The sequence below is a fragment of the Nomascus leucogenys genome, chromosome 21, assembly GCF_006542625.1.
Source record: "Nomascus leucogenys isolate Asia chromosome 21, Asia_NLE_v1, whole genome shotgun sequence".
In the NCBI taxonomy this organism is placed as follows: domain Eukaryota; kingdom Metazoa; phylum Chordata; class Mammalia; order Primates; family Hylobatidae; genus Nomascus; species Nomascus leucogenys.
In genome coordinates this window covers 49,480,532-49,508,378 of record NC_044401.1, presented here as the reverse complement: position 1 = coordinate 49,508,378, position 27,847 = coordinate 49,480,532, and the positions used below count along the sequence as shown (strand labels likewise).

At 43.4% G+C, this 27,847-nt stretch overlaps 1 protein-coding gene and 1 long non-coding RNA gene across 5 annotated transcripts; one reads left to right on the top strand and one right to left on the bottom strand.

The window, feature by feature from the left end:
* Window positions 1-70: 70 nt before the first annotated feature.
* On the bottom strand, window positions 71-12,366 carry LOC115832132. The gene is made up of 2 exons (XR_004027573.1): window positions 11,972-12,366; window positions 71-309 (listed from the first exon to the last, which is right to left on the bottom strand). It is a non-coding gene; the product is annotated as an uncharacterized LOC115832132 (long non-coding RNA).
* Window positions 12,367-12,451: 85 nt separating this feature from the next.
* Window positions 12,452-27,055, top strand: CNBP (CCHC-type zinc finger nucleic acid binding protein). 4 transcript variants are annotated; one of them, XM_004091750.3, is made up of 5 exons: window positions 12,452-12,677; window positions 24,768-24,905; window positions 25,001-25,093; window positions 25,262-25,460; window positions 25,971-27,055. In XM_004091750.3, the coding sequence occupies exons 2-5, from the start codon at window positions 24,782-24,784 to the stop codon at window positions 26,086-26,088; spliced, it is 534 nt and encodes a 177-aa protein (XP_004091798.1). In that variant the 5' UTR covers window positions 12,452-12,677; window positions 24,768-24,781; the 3' UTR covers window positions 26,089-27,055. The 4 variants fall into 4 exon arrangements, with proteins under 4 accessions (XP_004091798.1, XP_003279958.1, XP_030657874.1 ...); XM_003279910.4 differs by having other exon boundaries at window positions 12,486-12,677; window positions 24,768-24,884; XM_030802014.1 differs by having other exon boundaries at window positions 12,507-12,677; window positions 24,768-24,884; window positions 25,259-25,460.
* Window positions 27,056-27,847: the final 792 nt, after the last annotated feature.

The window sequence follows — 27,847 nt, the reverse complement described above, 5'->3', positions numbered from 1 at the left end:
TCCATGGCTAACTTGGGGTAATTGCAAAATTCATATAAATAAGCTACTCAAGGTAATCTTGGTCAGTGAGTGTTTTATAAGGTAATTTATTGAAATGAGAGCTGAAGTTTGAATTGTTAGCTCAGCTATGCAGACGGTTTCACTGTGAGCATTGCACCAAAGCCAGGCTCTTTCAGTGCAGATCAGAAGGACAGTTCACTGAACTCAGTAGGGCAGTACTGGCTGTGCCAGCTTGTACAATTCACAGCTTTATGGCCAGGACTGCAGAATCATGGCTTCCGCTTCCATCAGGGGAGAAAGCAGCAGCATCTGAGCAGATGAGAAAGTTAGAAAAGAAAAGCTTGGCTATTATCTGAAATTGCACTGGCTTTGACTTGTCCAAAAGCTATTTCCCCTTTCAAAGTCACTTCGTGAGCATTGACTGTACCAGAATAATCAGCATTCTCTGTGGCTGGCTGAAGGGTGAGTCAGGATTCTAAATTCTAGCTGCAGTGCTGGGGAAAATGGAAACACCAGGCAAGGAGTACATCATGATGTCAGCAGTTTCCAAGGGCTGGTCAAAATGCCAGAAAACACGGCTGGTTTTACAATGCAATAAATGTATCTGAATGTTCCAAAAAAACAAGGCAAAGGATTTGTGCTCGTGACATCTGCCCTCAAGCAGGTAGATGTTTTGATATTGGGTGCCTAGAACCTAACATGCCACCAATTAAAGTGTATCGCTGGCATGCAAGGATGCAAAGAAAACACTGCTACATGTAAGGTGCAGCAGGCCCAAACTTCCACAAGGTGGGCAGCCCCGAATGAAACCCCTTGGTCACTTCATCAGCGATCCAAATTCAAGTTTCAGAAATCATTCATCTATTCCTAAACTTTACAGCACGTTCAGAAACAATGACCACCAAAATGTCAACACAAACAATTTCATGTAACTGACAAAAGATTGCTATGCAGAACATATAAAGAACTTTTAGGCTGGGGGCGGTGGCTCATGCCTGTAATCCCAACACTTTGGGAGGCTGAGGCAGGTGGATCACCTGAGGTCAGGAGTTCAAGACCAGCCTGACCAACATGGAGAAACCCCGTCTCCACTAAAAATACAAAATTAGCCGGGCGTGGTAGTGCATGCCTGTAATCCCAGATACTCAGAAGGCTGAGGCAGGAGAATCGCCCGAACCTGGGAGGCGGAGGTTGCAGTGAGCCGAGATTGCACAAAACTCCGTCTTAAAAAAAAAAAAAAAGAACTCTTACAAAGTAGTAAGAAAAAGACAAACAACCCAACAGAAGAAATAAGCAAAATAGCTCCTTCTCAAAAGAGGAAACCTGAATAGTCTACAAATATTATGAAGAGATATTCAACCCCACTGGTAATCTGGGAGACGCTAATTGAAAAAAATGAGACACCAAATGGAAATTAATGTTCGCACAAAAAACCTATACATAAATGTTAACAGCAGTTTTATTTGTAATAGCCCAAACTTGGAAATAAACATAGGTCCTTCAATGAGTGATGGTTGAACAGACTGTGGTCCATCCATACCATGGAATACCAACAATAAAAGGGATGTTTTTTTTTTTTTTTTCTTGGTTTTTTTTTGAGATGGAGTCTCGCTGTATCACCCAGGCTGGAGTGCACTGGTGCAATCTTGGCTCACTGCAACCTCTGCCTCCCAGGTTCAAGCAATGCTCCTGCCTCAGCCTCGCAAGTAGCTGGGACTATAGGCATGCACCATCACGCCCAGCTAATTTTTGTATATATATATTTTTTGAGATGGAGTCTTGCTCTGTCACCCAGGCTGGAGTGCAGTAGTGCAATCTCGGCTCACTGAAACCTCCGCCTCCCAGGTTTAAGCAGTTCTTTGCCTTAGCCTCCCAAGTAGCTGGGATTACAGGCGTGTGCAACCATGCCCAGCTAATTTTTATATTTTTAGTAGAGACGGGGTTTCACCATCTTGGCCAGCCTGGTCTTGAACTCCTGACCTTGTAATCCACCCACCTCTGCCTCCCAAAGTGCTGGGATTATAGGCGTGAGCCACTGAACCTGGCCTACTTCTTGTATTTTTAGTAGAGACAGGGTTTCACCATGTTGTCCAGGCTAGTCTCAAACTCCTGGCCTCAGTGATCTGCCTGCCTCGGCCTCCCAAAGTGCTAGGATTAAAGATGTGAGCCACTGTGCCTGGCCTTGGATTACTGATACATGCAACAACTTGGATGCTGAATATGCTGAGTGAAAAAAGCCAATCTCTAACGGTTACATACTACATGGTTCCTTTTATACAACATTTTGTTTAATTTTTATTTCTTTTTCTTTTTAAGTTTCCACATACAATATTGAATCAACATTTTTGAAAAGATAAATTTTTTTTTTTTTTTTTGAGATGAAGTCTTGCTCTGTCACCCAGGCTGGGGTGCAGTGGTGTGATATCAGCTCACTGAAACCTCTGCCTCCTGGGTTCAAGCAATTCTTCTGCCTCAGCATCCCAAGTAGCTGGGATTACAGGTGCCCACCACCACACCCGGCTAGTTTTTTTTTTTTTTTTAGATGGAGTCTCTCCCTGTCATCCAGGCTGGAGTGCAGTGGTGCAATCTCGGCTCACTGTAACCTCTGCCTCCTGGGTTCAAGCAATTCTCCTGCCTCAAACTCCCTAGTATCTGGGACTACAGGCACGTGCCACTGCGCCCGGCTAATTTTTTGTATTTTTAGTTGAGACAGGGTTTCACCACATTGGCCAGGCTGGTCTCAAACTCCTGACCTCGTGATCTGCCCACCTTGGCCTCCCAAAGTGCTGGGATTACAGGCGTGAGCCACCGTGCCCGGCCTAATTTTTTGTACTTCTTTTTTTTTTTTTAGTAGAGACGCGGTTTCACCATGTTGGCCAGGCTGGTTTCGAACTCCTGACCTCAAGTGATCTGCCTGCCTTAGCCTCCCAAAGTGCTAGGATTACAGGCATGAGCCACCTTGCCCAGCCTGAAAGGATAAAATCTTGCAAATGAAGAACAGAGATTAAAAAGGAGGGGGAGGCCAGATGCAGTGGCTCACACCAGTAATCCCAGTACTTTGGGAGGTCGAGGCAGGCTGATCACTTGAGGCCAGGAGTTCCAGACCAGCCTGGCCAACATGGTAAAACCCCATCTTTACTAAAAACACAAAAATTAGCCAGGTGTGGTGATGCATCCCTGTAGTCCCAGCTACTTGGGAGGCTGAGGCACAAGAATCACTTGAACCCAGCAGGTGGAGGTTGCAGTGAACTGAGATTTCGCACGACAGGAAGATCCTTGTGTTTTAACTGTTCTGTATCTTGAGTGTGGAGGTGGATACATGGACCTACATATGACATAAAATTCTATATAATTAAACGCACTCACATACACATAAAATGAGTCTGAGTAAAACTAGGGAAACTTGTACAAAGATGTTCTGGTTGTGACTATACTTTCGCAAAGTATTATCATTAGTAGGATCTGGGTTAACGGTATGCAAGTTCTCCGTATTATTTCTTTCGACTACATATGAAATCTACAGTTATCTGAATAAAATCTTTTTTTTGAGACAGAGTCTCGCTCAGGGTGGAGCGCAGTGGCACAATCTTGGCTCACTGCAACCTCCGCTCCTAGGTTCAAGCGATTCTCCTGCCTCAGCCTCCTGAGTAGCTGGGACTACAGGTGCTCACCACCACACCCAGCTAATTTTTTGTATTTTTAGTAGAGATGGGGTTTCACCACATTGGCCAGGATGGTCTCAATCTCCTGACCTCGTGATCCACCCGCTTTGGCCTCCCAAAGTGGTGGGATTACAGGCATGAGCCACTGTGCCCGACCTGAATAAAAATTTAAATAAAAAGAGACACCATGTTTCACCCATGAGATTGGCAAACAAATTTTAAAATCTCACAGTATAAAGTTCTTGCAAGGGTGTAAGAAACATGAAGCCTTCATCCACTGCTACTGAGAGTATAATTAGCTATGGCCACTTTTGAGAGTAATATGACAAGCAACCAGTGAAATTTAAAATATCACCCTTCATTGCTCAACATTCACCTCCTGGGGCATATATACTCTAGAGAAATGATTCTGCATGGGCCTGAAAAAAATTGCAAATTTGCATGTAAGGGTTTATGATAGCAAAGGAGTGAAAATAATGTAAATATCCTCTAATAGGTGAATGAACAAATAGAACATAGTTTATTTATAATATAAAGCAGCATAAAGTAATGAACTAGATGAGAATGAACATGTATATATATATATACACACACACACACACGCAGATAGATCTTAGAGACACAATATCAAATTTAAAAAGCAAGTTACGGATTGATATTTATTTATTCAACAAATACTTGGGTGCTTACCATGTGTCAGGAGCTGTTCTAGGAGCTAGCAGTACAGCAGAAAACAGACAAAGCAAGATAAAGTCTGCTTCACATATCTTACATTCTTGTACGGGAACACAAGCAAATAGACACGATACTATTTACGTAAAAATGTTAAGGGTGCATGTATGGTTTGGAATATATATCACATGTATACACATACACACACATATGTTAATGTATACGCACATTTTTTAACTGCTCCTTGTGGAGCAGGGGTACCCTAAAAGCAGTGTGCCTAGGGAAGCCATACTTTTTAAAAAATAATATTTAACACTGGGCATGGTGGATCATGCCTGTAATGACAGCACTTTGGGAGGCCAAGGCAGATGGATCATCTGAGGTCAGGAGTTCGAGCCCAGCCTGACCAACAAGGTGAAACCCCATGTATACTAAAACTACAAAAATTAGATGGGCACGGTGGTGTGCACCTGTAATCCCAGCTACTTGGGAGGCTGAGGCAGGAGAATCACTTGAACCCGGAAGGCAGAGGTTGCATTGAGCCAAGATGGCACCATTGCACTCCAGCCTGGGCAACAGAGCAGGACTACATCTCGAAATAAATAAATAAATAAATAAATAAAATCTTAAAAATAATATTTTAAAATGGACTAGAATGATATACATAATTTTTTTGAGACAGGGTCTTGCTATGTTGCCCAAGCTGCTCTTAAACTCCTGAGTTCAAGGGTCCTTCCACCTCAGCCTTCTGAGTAGCTGGGACTACAGGCACATATCTGTGCCCAGTTTATACCATTTTTATGATATTGGGAGGAAGGAAAGTAAGTAGGACTTGGGGTGATTGAAGGGAATGTTAACTATATCTGCAATATTTTAATTATCTAAAAGCCATTCTTTGGCCAAGTATAAACACAAATGTTTTCTTTTGTAGTTACAATTAATAATTGAAAAAAAATATATATATATTTTTAGACAGAGTCTCACTCTGTCGCCCAGGCTGGAGTGCAGTGGCACGATCTCAGCTCACTGCAAACTCCGCCTCCTGGGTTCACGCCATTCTCCTGCCTCAGCCTCCCGAGTAGCTGGGACTACAGGCGCCCACCACCACGCCTGGCTAATTTTTTGTATTTTTATTAGAGATGGGGTTTCACTGTGTTAGCCAGGATGGTCTCAATCTCTTGACCTCATGATCCGCCCACCTCAGCCTCCCAAAGTGCTGGGATTATAGGTGTGAGCCACCGAGCCCAGCCATGAAAGATATTTTTATAGTATAAAAATTTAGAGTCTAAGTTAATATTTCATAAATTGAGGTCTGAGCACATTTCTCAAGATTGAAAACTACTGAGGTATTTATTGATTCATCCTTGCCAAACTCACGAGTGACTAATTTATAAACTAGAATGGCCATTTGTGTTAATTTCTGAAGAAAGGGGCTAGAAACTCAATGAACAAATGGGTAGTATAAAACCTAGGCTCTCCTTTTCTTATCATCACTGCAATTAATTGCATTAATCAGGCATTAAGCCCCTTATGAGATGTGGCTGGCACCCTAGTTTAGATCATGTTCAAAACATTTGCTCTTTTTGGGATTTGTAGGAACTCTGTGCAACTCTGTAAGTTTCCTTTTTTCATTTAAAATGAATGGATTAGGCTAAATATCTGTGATTAGACTAAATACTTTTCTGGATCTTAGATTCTAATTCACCCAATTATATAGTAGTTCTTTTTCAATTTAATTTTTACAAATTTGTTATTATTATTATTATTACTATTTTTGAGACGGAGTCTCACTCGTCTCCCAGGCTGGAGTGCAATAGAGCAATCTCAGCTCACTGCAACCTCCTGCTCTGATTCTCCTGCCTCAGCCTCCTGAGTAGCTAGGATTACAGGGGCCGGCCACACCCGGCTAATTTTTGTATTTTTAATAGAGATGGGGTTTCACCATGTTGGCCAGGCTGGTCTCCAACTCTAGACAAATGGCTAGAAAGTACTAGAATCAGGATTTCTTTTTTTTGTGTGTGTGAGTCATCAGCGCCAGGCCACAGAGGCTTTTGTTAAGAGTTAAATAAGGCTGGGCACGGTGGCTTACGCCTATAATCCCAGCACTTTGGAAGGTGGAGGAGGATGGATCACCTGAGGTCAGGAGTTTAAGACCAGCCTGGCCAACATGGTAAAACCCTGTCTTTACTAAAAATACAAAAATTATGGCCGGGTGCGATGGCTCACGCCTGTAATCCCAGCACTTTGGGAGGCCGAGGTGGGCAGATCACCTGAGGTCAGGAGTTTCAGACCAGCCTGGCCAACATAGTGAAACCCTGTCTCTACTAAAAATACAAAAACCTACATGATGAAACCCCGTCTCCACTAAAAATACAAAAATTAGGTGGGCATGGTGGCACTTGCCTGTAATCCCAGCTACTTGGGAGGGAGGCTGAGGCAGGAGAACTGCTTGAATCAAGAGGTTGCAGTGAGTTGAGATGGCGCCACTGCACTTCAGCCTGGCGAGAGAGTGAGACTCCTTCTCAAAAAAAAAGAAAAAGAAAAAGAAAAAAATTATACGGGGGTGGTGGCACATGCCTGTAATCCCAGATACTCAGGAGGCTGAGGCAGGAGAATTGCTTGAACCCGGGAGGTGGAGGTTGCAGTGAGCCAAGATTGCGTCATTGCACTCCAGCCTGGGCAACAATGCGAGACCTCGTCTCAAAAAAACAAAAAGTTAGCCAGGCGTGGTGGTGGGCGCCTGTAATCCCAGCTACTCGGGAGGCTAAGGCAGGAGAATCACTTGAGCAGGCGGCAGAGGTTGCAGTGAGCCGAGGTTGCACCAGTGCACTCTAGCCTGGGTAACAGAGTGAGACTATGTCTCAAAAAAATAAATAAACCATACCAAAAAAACCTCATTATTTTGATATCCATTGTTAAGTTCCAAGTTTAATTAAATTATGTAGATACTTGATATAAAATTACTTTTTTAAAAAATGCAGCTTTTCTTTTCCTTCTCTTTTTTTTTTTTTTTTTTTTTTTTTGAGATGGAATCTCACTCTGTCACCCAGTTTGGAGTTCAGTGGTGCTATCTCGGCTCACTGTAACCTCCACCCTGGGCTAAGGTGATTCTCCCACCTCAGCTTCCTGAGTAGCTGGGACTACAGGCAGGTGCCACTACGTCTGGCTAATTTTCTGTATTTTTGGTAGAGACAGGGTTTCACTATGTTGCCGAGGCTGGTCTGAAACTCTCGAGCTCAGGCAATCCACCTGCCGCAGCCTCTCAAAGTGTTGGAATTACAGGCGTGAGCCACTGCACCTGGCCAGCTATTTTTCTTTTAAGGAAAAAAAGAGGCTGCTTTGCTTATGGAGTAGCCCTTCTTTATTCCTTTACTTTATACAAAGAAAAAGAATGGGTGGTTTTACTTTCAAACTTTTTTTTTTTTTTTTTTTGAGATGGAGTCTCGCTCTATCACCCAGGCTGGAGTGCAGCTGCACAGCCTCAGCTCGCTGCAAGCTCCGCCTCCTGGGTTCACGCCGTTCTCCTGCCTCAGCCTCCCGAGTAGCTGGGACTACAGGCACCTGCCACCACGCGGGTAATTTTTTGTATTTTTAGTAGAGACGGGGTTTCACCTTGTTAGCCAGGATGGTCTTGATCTCCTGACCTCGTGATCCACCCACCTCGGCCTCCCAAAGTGCTGGATTACAGGCGTGAGCCACCGCGCCCGGCCTACTTTGAAACTTTTAACTATTTGCAAATAAAATTTTTCTCTAACCAGTTAGTTTGCAGTAGAGAGTTTCAACTCAAGATCACAGAAGAGGAAGCCAACTAACTAATGAAATGCTCACTAAATGATTTGTCAGTGTTTCATATTTTATCATCAGTTAGCATTCCCTACACCATCGCTTTAGGGAGTCAACAGAATTTTATAGTACACCTCAGTAAGTACTGGGAGGCCAGTAGCACTGTTCAAGCACATAGGCTGTCTGTGTTTGAAGCCTGACCTGTCATTTGCTCACTTTCTGACCTTGAGCAGATTACTTAAACTCTCTCGACCTGTTTCCTCATGGGGATAATACAAGTACTTCTAGGGGGTTTGTGAAAACTCATAAAGAGGTTAAAAGCATTGCCTGGCATATAGTAAGCACCCAATAAATAATAAGAAATAATATTTGCACAGTAATTATGCCAGAAACTGTTATAAGAGCTGTATATATATTAACAATTAGCTATTACTAGTATTACTAATTCCTAGTTCAGGATTTAGCTTAGTAAACTTTCTGCTTCAGAAGCAAATATGAGAGGTGAAAACATCAATTTATTCTCCTCAGTCTTAGTTACATACTTTCCAAGTAAAGTCACAGAGCACCATTTCCTTGCTGGCAGGGGCAAGACATAGGTTTACATAGTATCACCTATCCCCTCAACTTAACAGCATGTACTATGCAGTTGGGCATTTAAGCAGAAATTAAGAGTTGGCAGGTATTGCTCAACTGGTACACATTTTAGGAATGATGCTGAATCATAGCATTTTATCTGGTCTTCTCTCAGGATACTTAATACTAATTTTTTGTATTTTTAGTAGAGACGGGATTTCACCTTGTTAGCCAGGATGGTCTCGATCTCCTGACCTCATGATCCACCTGCCTCAGCCCCCCAAAGTGCTGGGATTACAGGCGTGAGCCACCGCGCCCAGACTTTTTTTTTTGAGACAGAGTCTCCCTCTGTTGTGCAGGCCAGAGTGCAGTGGCCCAATCTCTTGCACCCAGGTGCAAGCGATTCTCCTGCCTCAGCTTCCCAAGTAGCTGGGATTACAGGTGCCCACCACCACACTTGGCTAATATTTGTGTTATTAGTAGAGACAAGCTTTCACCATGTTGTCCAGGCTGCTCTCAAACTCCTGACCTCAGGTGATCCACCTACCTCAGCCTCCCAAGTGCTGGGAAGCTTTTTTTTCTTTTCTTTTCTTTTTTTGAGACTGAGTCTCGCTCCGTCACCCAGGCTGGAGTGCAGTGGCGTGATCTCGGCTCACTGCTACCTCCGCCTCTCAGGTTCAAGCAATTCTCCTGCCTCAACCTCTCGAGTAGCTTGGACTATAGGTGCCCACCACCACGACTGGCTAATTTTTTGTATTTTTAGTAGAGATGGGATTTCATCGTGTTAGCCAGGATGGTCTTGATCAGCTGACCTCATGATCCGCCCACCTCGGCCTCCCAAAGTGCTGGGATTACAGCTGTGAGCCACTGCGCCCGGCCAGTGCTGGGAAGTTTTTTGTGTTTTTAGTAGAGATTGGGTTTCACTGTGTTAGCCAGGATGGTCTTCATCTCCCGACCTCGTGATCCACCCGCCTCGGCCTCCCAAAGTGCTGGATTACAGGCGTGAGCCACCGAACCCGGCCGACACTTAATACTTTCTTATGGCCCTTGTTATCTTGCAAGTTCTTCAAGGGCAAACTCTGTGTCTTAACTAGTCACCTTTGTAACCCTTGCAATGCTGAGCATGAGACTAAACACTGGAGGAAAGGAGGAGAATAAAACATCTCTAGGGAAGAGGAATGTAATGGGAGTCTCTTCAAGTCCCACTGGCAGCTTATCTTTTGAGTGAGCTTTTTCCTATTTTCAAACATCTCTAGTAAAATAGGCATACCAAAGGGCATATCCAGGCAACACAAGCCATTGTAGTTAAATTCCACCATACACCTTTTCTGGTGCTTCACGATCAGCCTGGCTCTATTAATAATAGTCATTACAGGAAGCTGCATGCTAGGTAGAAAGAGCCATTAGCTGTTACTACTCCACTGCCAAGAAGTAAAGACATTATGTTTCCATTTCTTCTACTCAAGTCTTTTAAAACCTATAGAACATTATGTCCAGTATCTCTATCTCACACTCACTTTCATTTTCTATAGCTGTTAAAATTTTTGTTTTAAATATTAGGAATATTCCATTCCTGGGTCTATAATGAATAGCAAACATTTTATACAGTACTATGGTTGGAATGTTAAACAAAAATAAGTCAGAAAATATTAATTTTTGGTCCTATGGTAATTTTAACTTGTCCTCTTGGTGTGGTGTGGACGCATCCAGGTTGGACTTCATACACAGCCTCTTGCATTATATTGACTCATTGTCAGAGCTCACGAAGTCACTACCTAAGTGTCTGATTGCTACAGTATACATTACCTCAAGATACTATGAAGGTTAATCAGATTACAGAGGGGAAATCTATAAAGCTAAGTAAGCTTCTTGGTAATGAAACTATATAAATACAAAATACTGTTTTTTATTGGCAGATAATATATCGTGTTTTAGCACAACACATAAGCTGCTAGGCATTTATTCAATCTGATTGGGAATGGGTTAAATTTGGTTAAAAAATTTTACCTTAGGTTGCGTTAATTAAAAAAATGTTTAAGGCTGGGTGCGGTGGCTCACACCTGTAATCCTAGCACTTTGGGAGCACTGGGTGCAGTGGCTCACACCTGTAATCCTAGCACTTTGGCCTAGCACCGCTTGAGGCCAGGAGTTCAAGACCAGCCTGGCCAACATGATGAAACCCTATCTCTACTAAAAATACAAAAATTAGCCAGGCATGGTGGTGGGCGCCTGCAGTCCCAGCTACTCAGGAGGCTGAGGCAGAATTTGTCAAACATGGGAGGCGGAGGTTGCAGTGAGCTGAGATAGCACTCCAGCCTGGGCGACAAAGGGAGACTCTCTCAAAAAATAGTAATAAACTTAGAAAGTTCGGCGAGGCGCGGTGGCTCATGCCTGTAATCCCAGCGCTTTGGGAGGCCGATCACCACTTTGGGTGGGCAGATCACCTGAGGTTGGGAGTTTGAGACCAGCCTGACCAACATGGAAAAACCCCGCCTCTACTAAAAATACGAAATTAGCCGGGCGTGGTGGCGCACGCCTGTAATCCCAGCTACTGGGGAGGCTGAAGCAGGAGAATCGTTTGAATCCGGGGGGCAGAGGTTGCAGTGAACCAAGATCCTGCCATTGCACTCCAGCCTGGGTGAGGGAGCGAGACTCTGTTCTCAAAAAAAAAAAAAAAAAAGTTTAAAATATCATTGGTCCTTAAAGTTATACATTCATTCTTTGATAATGGCTATGTTGAACACAACCTCCTAACTGCTTTACAATGATTAAGCACTAACGATTTGAACCCAGGTTTAATGCCTGACTCTCAACACATGTGCTCTGCCTTCTCACGAACATGATTTCAAAAATCATAGCCCCGGGATTCGGGAGTGGCGGCTCATGCCTGTAATCCCAGCGACAGAACAAGACCCTACTCTTTAAAAAAAGAAATCATAGTATTGAACTGCGAGGTTTCACTGAGACGAAACTTGGGACTCTTCCTTTTTTTTGTTTCGAATAAATCCATTCTAGAATGAGACAAAATTCTAAAATATTTTATAGTTAACAATTTAAATTGGGTTTAATCTTGATAAGGCTATCTAGGGTTATATACACAAATCTCTTTTAGAGAAAATACCACATCTAAACTGAAGTATATTCCTGAATATGATAGACCAGGTCAAATGGTTCTCCTGGCCCTCCCGGGGGATGTCACTCATAAACGTGCTAAAAGTCACAGTCTGGGCCCCATTACCTTACATGCTCATGACCTTCCCAGGGAGGCCCCTCGCCCCTACCAGGCACTTTCATCTTGGGAAGATACATCAGTCCTGGCGGAGAAAGCAGCAAGCCCTTTCCCCGGCTCACAAAAATTAATACAAATCTCAGAGGCTGCATCCCACAGCCGTGACCACCGTGACCTGGCATCCCCTTTTCCGCAAACTTAAATGTTATCTGGAAATCGGGCCTGGCTCTGAAAGACAAGGGCCTGGCAGGAGCCCGAGAAGGGGGAGAAACTTTCTGCGGCCCCAAGCTAATGGCAGTCACTGCACCGAGACCCGTCCCCTGGCATCCCTTTGCTCCAGCTGGCAAGACAGACCACCAAGGTCAGCCAGATTTCCACCCAGTCTGGCTGGGCCCGGACCCAGCTGCGAACGGCCCGAGAAGCACCGGGACCGGGATCCCGGCGGGAAAGGCCGCGCGCGGGGCACTGCGGGAAAAGACGCGGCGCGCAGAAACAGCCGCCCCGCCCCGCGCCGCGCCGCGCTCTGCTGGGCGGCCCTCCCGCGGGCGGCTCTGATTGGCCTGCCGAACCCCGCGCGCTGATTGGCCGCGTGGGCGAGGCGGAGAAGAGCCGTGCGCAGCGGCGTATGTGGGGCCGTGTGCAGACCCGCGTGTGGCGCAGGCAAGGACCCTCAAAATAAACAGCCTCTACCTTGCGAGCCGTCTTCCCAAGGCCTGCGTCCGAGTCTCCGCCGCTGCGGGCCCGCACCGACGCGGAAGGTGAGGGCTGGGGGAGGGGGTCGGCGCTGAGGGAGCCGCAGTGCGGGTCGGTTCTGTGGCGGACAGAGAGGGTAGGGAGCGGCGAGGTGGCGATGGCGGCCGCACTTCGGCCTGCACCGTGCTGCGTCAGGCGGGAAGCTCGGCTGCTGCCGTCGCCTCGGACCCGGGTTTCTGGCGCACCGCTGTCGGACGACACTTCTGTCCTTTCTTTGTCCTGGAAAGCTGGGTCGCCGAGCATGCGGGTCTTTCGGCGCCAGGGCCGCACCCCAGGCCGCAGGCTTACGGCAGAGGAGGCCCGCCCGTGCGCCCTTGGGGCCGAGGCCCTGACGCTTCGAGGGTCGCGGAATGAGGGACCGAGGGTGGATTTGGCGGGAACTCACTGGAAGGAGTCCGTGTGGTGGGGAAAGGCTCCCGGCTGCGGATGAAGGGGGGATGGGGTGGGTATAGTCGTGCCGGCCATGTGCTGGGGTCGTGCGCCTGGCGGGCCATGTGCCAAGGGTTTTGGGGGCCTTAGAAAAGGGTTCTTAGGCCGGGCGCCTGTAATCCCAGCACTTTGAGAGGCCCAGGCTCACGCCTGTAATCCCAGCACTTTGAGAGGCCCAGGCGGGCGCATCACGAGGTCAGGAGTTCGAGACCAGCCTGGCCAATATGGTGAAACCTTGTCTGTACTAAAAATACAAAAATTAGCCGGGCGTGGTGGCGGGCGCGTGTAGTTCCAGCTACTCGAGAGGCTGAGACAGGAGATCGCGTGAACCCGGGAGGCGGAGGTTGTGGTGAGCCGAGATCGCGCCACTACACTCCAGCCTGGGCAAGAGAGAGACTCCGTCTTAAAGAAAAAAAAAAAAGAAAGAAAAAGAAGAAAGAAAAGGGTTCTTGAAGAAGTCTTTGTGTTTGGGGTGGCGAGACTCTGCTGGAAGACTTGGGAGCCTTTAGAGTTTATACTCCCTATACTTGATAGTTTCCCGATTCTTGAATTTTTATCGTCGTTTAAATACTAAGTTGCTTGTGTTACATTACCATTCCAAAAGGGGCTGATGGGGCTCACTTTCCCTGAGTCAACACGATTTAAGTTGCTGGGATCCTTTAAAAGCGCCATTACCAGAAAAAACACGAATTTGTCAAACCTCCAAAACCACAGCAGCGGGCGGTAGTCTGCATCATTTCTTGGATTAATGAAACGGATGTAATTACAAACGAGACACGAAATTCAACTAGCTCCCTTCCATCTAGGTTTTTCCATATCGTGAGAACCTATTTTAGAATGGCATAATGGTCCACATTTGGGTTTAGGTGTCGATTTTATTATGGGTAAAGCTTGTGCTTGTTCCCACATGTTAACCACATGGCCTCAGCCACAGGGCACTTCCAAAGGAAATGACTGTTTCTGGTCTTGGGGGTCTTGTAAAAAGAGAACATTGCTCAGTAATCGTCTGTGATTTTAGCTAGTGTGTTTCGGGCATTATTCAGAAGGACTCAGAAGAGGTAAGATAAGCCAAAACTGAATTTGTTTTTTGTCTTTTTCAGAGTGAAGGAGGTCTAATGAATATCCCCATCTTGCTTTTAAATTACATTTTTATAAGTAGATTTTTCCCCCTTTCCTATTGTTTGACCCAATTTTGGAGTGAAACGTAACAGTTACTATTTCCATTCGAATTTAAATTAGCAATTTTATGTTATTTGTTTGCTCAAGCAGTATAACTGGCGTGTAGAGCTTTCAGGGTTTCAAAAAGATACGAGGTGTAGTCCTTATCTCCTGAGCTTCCCCCTCCCCCCTCCTAAATAGTTTTAAATGCTTCTAATGAGTTACTCTGGTTAAGGATAATCAAACACCTGTAAACTGCCAGGATCCTAGGTACATGCTGTTTTTAGTTTGTTGAGCCTGATTCTTGTCTACAAGAGTTCTTTTTGTATTGGAATATAAAAGGAATAATTTATTACAATTCCCAAGGGCAGAATTAAAGACTTAAGTTTTTCAGATTTCATCTCTTGATAACAGTTTTTCTTTAAAAAAATAAGTTTGTGTTTTTCTGAGGAACCAAAGGTCCTCTTTTTTTTCATATTGGTAACAGGAGAGGTAATGTATTTCAGATGGTGCAGTCTGTAAAATATTTTGAACCAAATCAGTGGAAGACCAGGGGTTTTTCTTTTTTTTTTTTTTTTTTTTGAGACGGAGTCTCACTCTGTCGCGCAGGCTGGAGTGCAGTGGCGCGAACTCGGCTCACTGCGACCTCAGCCTCTGGAGTAGTTGGGATTACAGGCGCCCGCCGCCACACCCAGCTAATTTTTGTATTTTAGTAGAGACGGGGTTTCACCATGTTGGCCAGGCTGGTCTCGAACTCCTGACCTTGTGATCCGACTCCCTCGGCCTCTCAAAGTGCTAGGATTACAGGCATGAGCCACCGTGCCTGGCCAGGTTTTTCTTAAACTGGCATTTGAACATCTGGAACAGGCAGGGAGATGTCTTTTTTAAAGTATAAATGTGTTTTGTTATATGATTTATGACAATTCTACTTGTCTTTTTTTTTTTTTTTTTTTTTGAGACAGAGTCTTTGTTGGCCAGGCCGGAATGCAGTGGCACAATCTCGGCTCACTGCAACCTCCATCTCCCGGGCTCAAGCAATTGGCCTCAGCCTCCCAAGTAGCTGGGATTACAGGCGTGTGCCACCATGCCCGGCTAATTTTTGTATTTTTTGTAGAGACGGGGTTTCATCATGTTGGCCAGGCTGGTCTCGATCTCCTGACCTCAGGTAATTCACCCGCCTCGGCCTCCCAAAGTGCTGGGATTACAGGCCTGAGCCACCGTGCCCTGCCGACAATTCTACTTGTCTTTTAAAGTTCAATAAAAATATGTGGCATGTATATGGGATAGTACCAAACTGGTGCCTAAAAGCAGTGAAACCACCATTGGACTAATTGGAATGATTTGTCTATTGGCTGAAGATTTGACCACAGAGAGATTCTGCTTTTTTTTCCTTGCAGGGATGAAAAATTAAAAAAAAAAAAAAAAAAAGATTGGTTCCTTTTTCTCTTCCTAGCTTCCTGACAGTAAATAGAGAGCCAGAAGAATGATGCCAAGGCATCCTGGCCTGCTCTGTGGAGAATGCTCTTTCCTTACTGTCTCACTTAATAGAACTCCTGTTCTGGCAGTGTCATATGCTGCAGCAGCAAGGGAATGCCACTGAGTGATTGCAGTAAGCTATGCAGCATTTTCATGTTTAAAACTACTGAGATAATAAAGTGAGAACTTGAGGCCACCAAATTTTAAGTTGTAATTGGAAGGATTTTGTTAATTAGGAATATGAGAGTGCTACAGTGATCACCTGGAATGGCTCCATAAATACAAATGAGGTGTTAACTAGCGAATCAAGTTGCCAGTGTTTGTTTGGTGAGATTCCTAAGTTCTGCCATGAAGTTAAAGAAAATATCTATCTTTTAAGATTCAAGGAACCTATGTGAATGAATTCAAAATTATTATGACTAGATTTTTTTAAAAGCTATCAGTTCTAGTTTTACTTTGATTTTTATCTAAAGAGAAATACAGAATGAATACTTACAGCATTACAATTCAAATGTGTGTGGCTTTTTCTTAATTACTAGATATATGGTAGTAATACCTTTATGTAAGATTTTGAAGTCGAGAGTGAATTGGTATAATTCCCTACCTTAAAAATATTACACAATAGCATTTTTGTCGTATATTACGATAGCATTTTTGTGTACTTTGCCACTTAACTTTTTTTTTTTGAGACAAAGTCTTGCTCTGTCACCCAGGCTGGAGTGCAATGGCAGAATCTCAGCTCACTGTAACCTCTGCCTCCTGGGTTTAAGCCATTCTCCTGCCTCAGCCTCCTGAGTAGCTGGGACTATAGGCATGTGCCACCACGCCCGGCTAATTTTTGTTTTTTTAGTTTTTTTTTTTTTTTTTTTTCTTCGGAGACGGAGTCTCGCTTTGTCATCCACATTGGAGTGCAAATGGCATGATCTCGGCTCACTGCAGCCTCCACCTCCTGGGTTCAAGCGATTCTCTTGCCTCAGTCTCCTGAATAGCTGAGATTATAGGCACGCACCACCATGCCCAGTTAATTTTTGTATATTTGGTAGAGACAGGGTTTCACTATGTTGGCCAGGCTGCTGACCTCAAGTGATCTTCCTGCCTCCGCCTCCCAAAGTGCTGGGATTACAGGCATGAGCCACTGCCCCTGGCCAATGTCAGATGTTCAGTTTGTCATTAAAATGGAGCAAGAATACATAACTTGTGAGGTTGTAAGATTATAGATATGTTTACTAATGCCTGACTCATAGATCTCCAGCTATTAAAACTCTTCAAGAAGTAATCAGGGCAGGCGGAAATGGATGTAATTAACCAAGGTCAGGCAGTAAGTTCAGGAACCAGGATAAAAATATAGAATTGCTCCCGAGTAGGTACTCTGTTTTCCACTATTCTGGCTGGAATGCAGGTAATACAGAAAGGATATTGCTTCCTTTCATTGCCTTTTTTTTTTTTTTCCTTTGAGGTGGAGTTTCGCTCTTGTTGCCCAGGCTGGAGTGCGATGGCGTGATCTCGGGCTCACCGCAACCTCTGCCTCCTGGGTTCAAGCGATTCTCCTGCCTCAGCCTCCTGAGTATCTGGAACTACAGGCATGCGCCACCACACCCGGCCAATTTTGTGTTTTTAGTAGAGATGGGATTTCTCCATGTTGGTCAGGCTGGTCCTGAGCTCCTGACCTCAGGTGATCCGCCCACCTCAGCCTCCCAAAGTGCTGGGATTACAGGTGTGAGCCACCACACCTGGCCCCGTAGTTTGTTTTTATTAAAACAATCTGGGCCATCCTGGCTAACACAGTAACACAGTGAAACCCCATCTCTACTAAAAATACAAAAAAAAAAAAAAAAAAAGTAGCCAGTCGTGGTGGCAGGCATCTGTAGTCCCAGCTACTCGAGAGGTTGAGGCAGGAGAATGGGGTGAACCTGGGAGGTGGAGCTTGCAGTGAGCCGAGATCCTGCCACTGCACTCCAGCCTGGGCGACAGCAAGACTCTGTCTCAAAAAAAAAAATCTGAAGTGTTTCAGTACCATGTTGGAACAGTAAACTGACTTAATGGAGCATAATAATGCGTATGCATATAAACATTCAGAGGGCAAAAGCTCCAATATGGTCTAAATGCAGTTAAGTGAACAACATGAATGAGTCAGGGATAACCCTGAGCTTGCGAAAAGTAAGGATATATACAAATGTGAATGTGTACAGCTGTGTTAGGAAAACCATATAAAGTAATAAAGATAGCCAGAATCATACCCTACTTTGCTAGTGTCATTTTTATCTCCAACTTTCCTGTTGCTACTTTATTTTAAGTGTATTTTCTAGGACAGAGTTATGATCATTCTATTTATTAGAACCCTGGTTGTTAGTCTTGACCACATACTGTTAGATTTTAGTAGTTTACTGTATTTGTTTTTAGTATCAATAGTATGGTACAATTACTGACATTAAGGAAGACAAATTTGGTATAGTAACCATTTGTGGTTTCTTTAATTCCAAGATAAGTTCAAAATTTGTAAAATAGTTACACCTCTTAGTTTAGCATACATGGCTCCTCACAGTGAATCTTAAGTCTTATCAGACCTTATCTTTTTTTTTTTTTTTTGAGACAGAATCTTGCTCTGTTGCCCAGGCTGGAGTGCAGTGGTGCGATCTCGGCTCACTGCATCCTCTGCCTCCTGGGTTCAAGCAATTCTTGTGCCTCAGCCTCCTGAGTAGCTGGGATTACAGGCACGCACCACCGTGTCCAGCTAATTTTTGTATTTTTAGTAGAGACAGGGCTTCACCATGTTGGCCAGCTGGTCTCGAACTCCTGACCTCAGGTAATCCATCTGCCTCGGCCTCCCAAAATGCTGGGATTACAGGCGTGGGCCACCCCGCCCAGCCCAGACCTTATCTTGACTGTCTTAGTCATTTATTCTCTTGCCTGACATGCCCTGTGCTCCTACCACCTTTTAAAGTGGTTTGTGTCATAAACATTTGATACACAAAAATTGAAACTTAGGACAAATATCTTGATGTCTGGTAGCTGAAAATGTGAACTGATTTGGAAATCACCAGGTTTTCTCCTCTTAATCTCTTCTCCATTCCATTCAGGAAATAGACTGTAAGGTGGGAAACAAGTATAAGCAGTTAGCCTCACTCCAAACCTGCTATGTAATAGACATTGGACTGAATTCTGTCTACTATCTGTAAGCAATCCAAGGTAATTGGCAAAAGCGGAAAGAATATGTACTCAGAAGACCAAAACTTTGGTTTTTAAATTGAATATCTATTAAGCACAAGGTAACAATTCTTACCACACACATCAGTTTTATGATTTCCCTTTTACAAATAAGACAGAGATGGGTAGTCAGATGTCTTTGAGGTAACACAGCAAGTAGTTAAACTGGGTTAATTGATTAACCCAGGTTGAGTATGGTTCCAAAATCTCTTACAGTGTCAGGCAGGCTACATCAGTGCAGTATACGTATATCAGGTTTCACGAAAAATTTTTTCCAGAGAAAACACAAACGCAAGGAACCTTCAGTAAGTGGTCCCTTTTATTAGTGGTTTTTAGCAAAAGGAAGAAACTGTTTTCCTGCTGCCTGACAAAAGTAAAAAACAATATATATATATATATATATTTTTTTTTTTTTTTTTTGAGACGGAGTCTTGCTCTGTCACCCCAGGCTGGAGTGCAGTGTCGCAATCTCGGCTCACTGCAAGCGCCGCCTCCCGGGTTTACGCCATTCTCCTGCCTCAGCCTCTCCGAGTAGCTGGGACTACAGGCGCCCGCCACCACGCCCGGCTAATTTTTTGTATTTTTAGTAGAGACGGGGTTTCACCGTGGTCTCGATCTCCTGACCTCGTGATCCACCCGCCTCGGCCTCCCAAAGTGCTGGGATTACAAGTGTGAGCCACCGCGCCTGGCCGTGGCTGCTGGCTTTTTTAGTTGTCTTGGGTGTAAATTTCTCAGCCACACGTGGGGATTATGTTAGATAATCTGAAAAAAATCTAATTTTCATGGTTTTATGATTCAGCAGCTTTCTTCCTTTGATATTTTCTAGTATTTGCTTTATTATAGATTGGAATCCCCAAAATAGCATTTACAAGTAGAAGATACTTCTGTTACTGGATTTTAAAAATAATTACATTGGGAATGTCCTTTGAGTGGTTGGCCCTAATCCCTGTCAGAAGCTGAAAGTTGTGGATCCTAAATTCATCTGGGCAGAATCTTACCTATGATTTCAGAAAGCTGAGAGTTTCAGAGAGTGACTGTAGTCAGTCCTTAGTGAGTACAAAATTGAGAATACATCATTACTTTAATGGTGCAGTAACTCTTGTGACTGATAGCAATAATTTAGGTGCTTTGTTGTTAGTACTGGATTAGATTGGATTAGGTCAGTAGTTTCACCAAATTACTAAAGACCCCTGCCCCCCAGAATTAAAATACTGAGTTAACATAATGGCTAGTAAAAGGATAACTATATGGGGTGTTCGATGATTCAAAGGTGAATTACTTGGTCTCTACCTTCAAGGAATATGATACAAGGCAATATGGTACTGCCATTGGACAGATATTAACAGAGTGTCCTGGGACTTAATAGGAAGGGTAGTTCCAGGCTGGGAGATGTAGTCAGATTCTTTTATAGAGTTGGCATTTGAGTTGGCCCGTGAAGGTTGGAAAAAGTTGTGACAGGTGGAAAAGGAGCAGGGGAGACCAGGACAGTGCATTGAAATTCCAGCCAGGAGCAGTCATAGGCAATGAGACAGACTCATGGAGCCATGATTCTCAGCCGTCTTACCTTTAGTTTTCGTAAGGAATATCATGGAATTCTGTAAAGACCTTTAAACTAAATACATTCATATGAGATGAGTGCTAGGATGGGGACCTGCTGCCTAATATAAGTAGTGTGAGTCTAAAACATTGTGGAAAGTGGTTAGTTTAATAATGTTGTTAAAGAGACAAGTCTATCACAAGGGACCAGTTACCAGTGAAACCGTAGACCACCTGATTCACTGTGATAGGGTTAGCCAAAGGGAGGAGAGGGCAGATTGCATACATAGTACCTAAGGCCACTCAAAGACCTCTTTTAAAATCATGTGTCATATTGATGACATTTGGAGGCTATTAATGTTTTTCTTTTAAGACAGTGTTTTTTTTTCTTTATTAGCATTAATTTAGTAAACAAAATTATGTGTGACTAAAAATGGCAAAACAGGCTGGGCGCAGTGGCTCACGCCTGTAATCCCAGCACTTTGGGAGGCCAAGGCGGGTGGATCACTAGGTCAGGAGATCAAGACCATCCTGGCCAACATGGTGAAACCCCGTCTCTACTAAAATACAAAAAATTACCCGGGCATGGTGGTGCACGCCTATAGTCCCAGCTATGCGGGAGGCTGAGGCAGGGGAATCGCTTGAACCCGGGAGGTGAAGGTTGCAGTCAGCCAAGATTGCGCCACCGTGCTCCAGCCTGGTGAGAGAGCGAGACTGTCTCAAAAAGAAAAAAAAAAAAAAGAAAAACATCCAAAACTTCTGTTCTATTCTAGTGTGTAAAGTTCTGCCTTTGCCACTGAGGTGCATATCTGTTTTACAGAATAGTTTTTTTTTTTTCTTTCTTTCTTTGAAGACAGAGTCTCGCTCTGTCACCCAGGCTGGAGTGCAGTGGCCCAGTCTCAACCCCCTGCAACCTCCACCTCCCGGGTTCAAGCGATTCTCCTGCCTCAGCCTCTCGAGTAGCTGGGACTACAGGCGTGTACCACCACGCCCGGGTAATTTTTTAATTTTAGTAGAGTTGGGGTTTCACCGTGTTGGCCAGGATGGTCTTGATTTCCTGACCTCATGATCCGCCTGCCTCCCAAAGTGCTGAGATTACAGGCGTAAGCCACCGTGCCTGCCTTAATTTTGTGTTTTTAGTAGAGATGGAGTTTCACTGTGTTAGTCAGGCTGATCTCAAACTCCTGACCTCAGATGATCCTCCTGCCTTGGTGTCCCAAAGTGCTGGGATTATAGGTGTGAACCACTGTGCCCATCCTTGTTTTGTATTTTCTAAAAGATATGTATCTTGTTTAAATATTAAATTATAGATATTCAGGCCTTGCAAATTGTCTGGATTACACTGTAAAAGTAATCATTTATGTGCAAATAATTCCTTGAGTTAGATGAGCTCAAGCTGATCTGACTAAACTGGAGAAGATACAAAATGAAGATGGGGAGGAAGTGGTGCCATAAGCAGCTTTTTTTCTTTGACCATTTTATATGCTTTTTTTTTTTTTTTTTTTTTTTTTTTTTTGAGATGAGTTTCACTCTCGTAGCCCAGGTTGGAGTGCAGTTGCTTGGCTTGCAACAACCTCCACCTCCCAGGTTCAAGAGATTCTCCTGCCTCCACCTCCTGAGTAGCTGGGATTATAGGCATGCACCACCAAGCCGGGCTAATTTTGCATTTTTAGTAGAGATGGGGTTTCTCCATGTTGGTCAGACTGGTCTTGAACTCCCAACCTCAGGTGAACCATCCTCCTCGGCCTCCCAGAGTGCTGGGATTACAGGTGTGAGCCACCATGCCCTGCCTGCCATTCGTTGTTTTTTTTTTTTTTTTTTTAATTCTGACTCTTCTCTGGTGGAAACCAGCAAATACTTCACATAATTTAGGATGCTAATACTAGTACAGTTAAAAGAATGATTACAAAGCAGATACTATTTCAAATTCTGTAAAAATCTGTTTTTAATATCCTTCACTGGCTGTTTCTTCTGACTAGAAATGTTTTGTATATCTGAAAGCACCAGTAACTCATAGCCAAATAATTTTTTTGGTAATATGTTCATAGGCAAGTGGCAAGAGTTAGTAGAAAGATTTCTCTAAGAATTTATCCTAAATCAGATTGCACAGAGTTGGGGTGAGTATTGGGTTATTTTCTTTTGTATATTTGACAATGAATACTTTTTGAAACTCAACTTCAGCGTAATTTTAAGTCACTAAATTTGTCTACAAGTTAATGATTAAACAGTTACTGAAAGTGGAGAACCTTGCCATTTTTCTGACTGCCTTTTGGGTCTTTGGTACTGTGGTTGGGTTAGCTAATTCGATTATCCACTCAAGTTTTACTCAGTTGGAAATACGTTTTCTAGATGATGGTGCCTGTGCTTAGGTTTGAGAGGATATTTAAAATACGACTTTGTTGCCATTGTTTGACAGTGGAATTAAGGGTAAAAATATTTAGATATGGAAGTGTGAAAATATAGTTGCATTGTTTTCATTCCGTTCTATTCCATTTCATTCTATTTTAAGAATAGCCTCAATTTATTTTTAGATTGTTCCATAAGAAGTACAAAATCCATTTGCTTTAGTGGGAGTTTTATTTTTATTTTAAAATGATACCCAATTAAAGGAGTTTATTATGAAATTCTAAGTAGCATTGTTTAAAATGTAAAATTACATTACAGAAACATTTGGAAAGGGGAGAATAAAAGAAAAGAAAACAAAACACAAATGTTCCCAGTGCTGTAGGTGCCATTATTAGCGCTTTGGTGTAACTCATGGTCGTTTTCCTACTATTTTTATTATACAGTCATCTCTTGGTATCTGTGAAGTGGTTCCACGAACTCCCTCAGATACCAGAATCCTCCTATGCTCAAGTTCCTGATATAAAATAGTGTAGTACTTGGATTACAACCTTTGCACATCTTCCCATATACTTTAAAATCATCTCTAGATTACTTACAATACCTAACACAATGTAAATGCTGAATAAGTAGTTGTTAACGTTGTATTGTTTAGGGAATAATGGCAAGAAAAGTCTGCATGTTCAATACAGATGCAACTTTTTTCCACTGAGTATTTTTATTCCGAGGTTGGTTGAAGCCATGGATGCAGAACCCATGGATATAGAGGGCCTACTGTACTTGTACCATCTAGAGATAAGATTTGTATCTTGCATTTGTTTTAACATATCTGTTCTAAGGAATGTCTGAGTCACCAGGCAAGTGCTGCAGTATAACTATGTACTACGTCAGGTGCTAAGGTTAAGAGAGTATTTTCCTTCACTGACTCCTCACTCTGAGAATCCATTTTACAGCTTCATTGGTTTGGGTTATTCCAATTTTCTGATGTGAGTAAATAAATTACTTCTATGTGCCCAAAATAAAGCTTATATAGGCCTTATAACCATGCAGATGTGTCCATTAAGTTGGACCTGGAATGAGTGAATATTACTGCCAACTTGTGTGTGTGTGTGTGTGTGTGTGTGTGTATGTGTTTGTGTGTCTGTCTTACTTTGTCCCCTAGGTTGGAGTGCAGTGGCATGATCTCGTCTCACTGCAACCTCCACCTCCCGGGTTCAAGCGATTCTTCTGCCTCAGCCTCCCGAGTAGCTGGGATTACAGGCGCATGCCACCACGCCCAGCTGTTTTTTGTATTTTTAGTAGAGACGGGGTTTCGCCATGTTGGCCAGGCTGGTCTCAAACTCCTGACCTCAGATGGTCCACCCGCTTCGGCCTCCCAAAGTGCTAGGATTACTGGCATGAGCCACCGTGCCCAGCCACTACCAGTTATTTCTCATAATGGATTTTCATTGACCCTAACCCTGTAAATTCCATCACTTCTATCAATAACTATTAATGTGTATATTATAATAGGTCTATAATACCCAAGCATGTAGTTGTGTGATTATTTTTTGAGACGGAGTCACACTGTTGCCCAGGCTGGAGTACAGTGGCACCATCTCAGCTCGCTGCAAGCTCCGCCTCCCGGGTTCACACTATTCTCCTGCCTCAGCCTCCCAAGTAGTTGGGATTACAGGCGCCCGCCACCTCGCCTGGCTAATTTTTTGTATTTTTAGCAGAGACGGGGTTTCACCATGTTAGCCAAGATGGTCTCGATCTCATGATCCACCCACCTCGGCCTCCCAAAGTGCTGGGATTACCGGCGTGAGCCACCACACCCAGCTATTTTTTTAACCAATATATTAGCTAGCTTTTTTCCCCAGAATAATTTTCCAAAAATACATTTAATGGAGAATAAAAGTTAAAAGAACTTTCAGTGGTTTAATGCTGTTACTTTTAATATTTCAAAGATCTGACTGCAGCCATGAGCAGCAATGAGTGCTTCAAGTGTGGACGATCTGGCCACTGGGCCCGGGAATGTCCTACTGGTGGAGGCCGTGGTCGTGGAATGAGAAGCCGTGGCAGAGGTGGTTTTACCTCGGATAGAGGTATTTTGTCGAATAGAAAAATTTGAAGTACTTCAGTATTTGTTAGTATCAAGACTGATCTGACTAGCCGAATTATTTGTTTTTGCTCAAAACAGGTTTCCAGTTTGTTTCCTCGTCTCTTCCAGACATCTGTTATCGCTGTGGTGAGTCTGGTCACCTTGCCAAGGATTGTGATCTTCAGGAGGATGGTAAGTATTTAACACTTCCTTTTCATACCCCTCTAGAGCTTGGAGAGGTGAGCACATGCAACTGTGTATAGCATTTCCACCTTTGAGGTTTTGTATTGTATAATTTAAAACGTAACACTTTGTAAAGGTTCTATAGTCTTGGCCTGTTTCTTTTCCTTATTGTTGAAGCCTGCTATAACTGCGGTAGAGGTGGCCACATTGCCAAGGACTGCAAGGAGCCCAAGAGAGAGCGAGAGCAATGCTGCTACAACTGTGGCAAACCAGGCCATCTGGCTCGTGACTGCGACCATGCAGATGAGCAGAAATGCTATTCTTGTGGAGAATTCGGACACATTCAAAAAGACTGCACCAAAGTGAAGTGCTATAGGTAAGGTGTCAGAATGTTGTTAGAAGAAAACTCATTGCAGAGATTCTTCCAGAGATGAATTAGCTATAAATAGACGGGCCTTAGTAAATTCAGTGAAAGTTAGCTGTGACCAGATAAGACCAATTTTCAGCATATGTAACTGGCAGTCTATCTGTATATAATTCTGTATTCTGCTCTGATATCCTGTGGCTTATGGTACCTGGGCAGTTTTCACAACTGGACTTTTTTAATATATAAAAGTAAGAGTGTTATAATTTGAAACTTCCAGAGACTTCATAGAAAGCTCTGTAATATACATAAATCTTTTATCATGTAACCAGAAATCTTTGCCTGTTTGTGACATGTAAGTGTATAATTTGATAAATGTTGTTGTGTACATATCTGTGAAACCTTAGGGGTTAATTGCATGAAAACAAAGATCAGGCGTTTTGTTCTGCATGGTGACTGTTGCTTTGGTAGACAGTTTTGTTCTGAGGCCCATTGTGAAAACTATTTTAATTTCTTTTTTAGGTGTGGTGAAACTGGTCATGTAGCCATCAACTGCAGCAAGACAAGTGAAGTCAACTGTTACCGCTGTGGCGAGTCAGGGCACCTTGCACGGGAATGCACAATTGAGGCTACAGCCTAATTATTTTCCTTTGTCGCCCCTCCTTTTTCTGATTGATGGTTGTATTATTTTCTCTGAATCCTCTTCACTGGCCAAAGGTTGGCAGATAGAGGCAACTCCCAGGCCAGTGAGCTTTACTTGCCGTGTAAAAGGAGGAAAGGGGTGGAAAAAAACCGACTTTCTGCATTTAACTACAAAAAAAGTTTATGTTTAGTTTGGTAGAGGTGTTATGTATAATGCTTTGTTAAAGAACCCCCTTTCCGTGCCACTGGTGAATAGGGATTGATGAATGGGAAGAGTTGAGTCAGACCAGTAAGCCCGTCCTGGGTTTCTTGAACATGTTCCCATGTAGGAGGTAAAACCAATTCTGGAAGTGTCTATGAACTTCCATAAATAACTTTAATTTTAGTATAATGATGGCCTTGGATTGTCTGACCTCAGTAGCTATTAAATAACATCAAGTAACATCTATATCAGGCCCTACATAGAACATACAGTTGAGTGGGAGTAAACAAAAAGATAAACATGCGTGTTAATGGCTGTTCGAGAGAAATCGGAATAAAAGCCTAAACAGGAACAACTTCATCAGTGTTGATGTTGGACACATAGATGGTGATGGCAAAGGTTTAGAACACATTATTTTCAAAGACTAAATCTAAAACCCAGAGTAAACATCAATGCTCAGAGTTAGCATAATTTGGAGCTATTCAGGAATTGCAGAGAAATGCATTTTCACAGAAATCAAGATGTTATTTTTGTATACTATATCACTTAGACAACTGTGTTTCATTTGCTGTAATCAGTTTTTAAAAGTCAGATGGAAAGAGCAACTGAAGTCCTAGAAAATAGAAATGTAATTTTAAACTATTCCAATAAAGCTGGAGGAGGAAGGGGAGTTTGACTAAAGTTCTTTTTGTTTGTTTCAAATTTTCATTAATGTATATAGTGCAAAATACCATATTAAAGAGGGGAATGTGGAGGACTGAAAGCTGACAGTTTGGACTTTTCTTTTTGTACTTATGTCTTCAATAATGAAAATTGCTGTTAAAAGGATGTATGGGATTTAGATACTTTTGCAAAGCTATAGAAAATTCACTTTGTAATTTATTATAATAATGCCCTTGAGTTCTGTGTTCAGTCTGAACAGGTTTTTTGGTGGTGGTGGTTTTGTTTTGTTTTTTGGAGACGGAGTCTCGCTCTGTTGCCCAGGCTGGAGTATAGTGACGTGATCTTGGCTCACTGCAACCTCCACTTCCCGGGTACAAGCAATTCTTCTGCCTCAGCCTCCTGAGTAGCTGAGATTATTACAGGCACCCGCCACCACCCCCTGCTAGTTTTTTGTATTTTTAGTAGAGACTGGGTTTCATTAAGTTGGTGGGGCTGGTCTCAAACTCCTGACCTCAGGTGATCCACTTGCCCCCCATCCAAAGTGCTAGTGTTGCAGGCACGAGCCACCGTGTCCAGCCGATTCTGAACAGTTTTAATATCATTGTTGTTTTAGTGTTTTGTGTTTTTCCTGGGCTTTTTTTTTTTTTTTTTTGAGACAGAGTCTCGCTCTGTTGCCCAGGCTAGAGTGCAATGGTGCGATCTCAGCTCACTGCAGCCTCCACCCCCCACCCCCACACCCTGTTCAAGTAATTCTCCTGCCTCAGCCTCCCAAATAGCTGGGATTACAGGTGTCCGCCACCACACCCAGCTAATTTTTGTTATTTTTAGTAGAGATGGGGTTTCACCGTGTTGGTCAGGCTGGTCTCCAACTGTTGCCCTCAGGTGATCCACT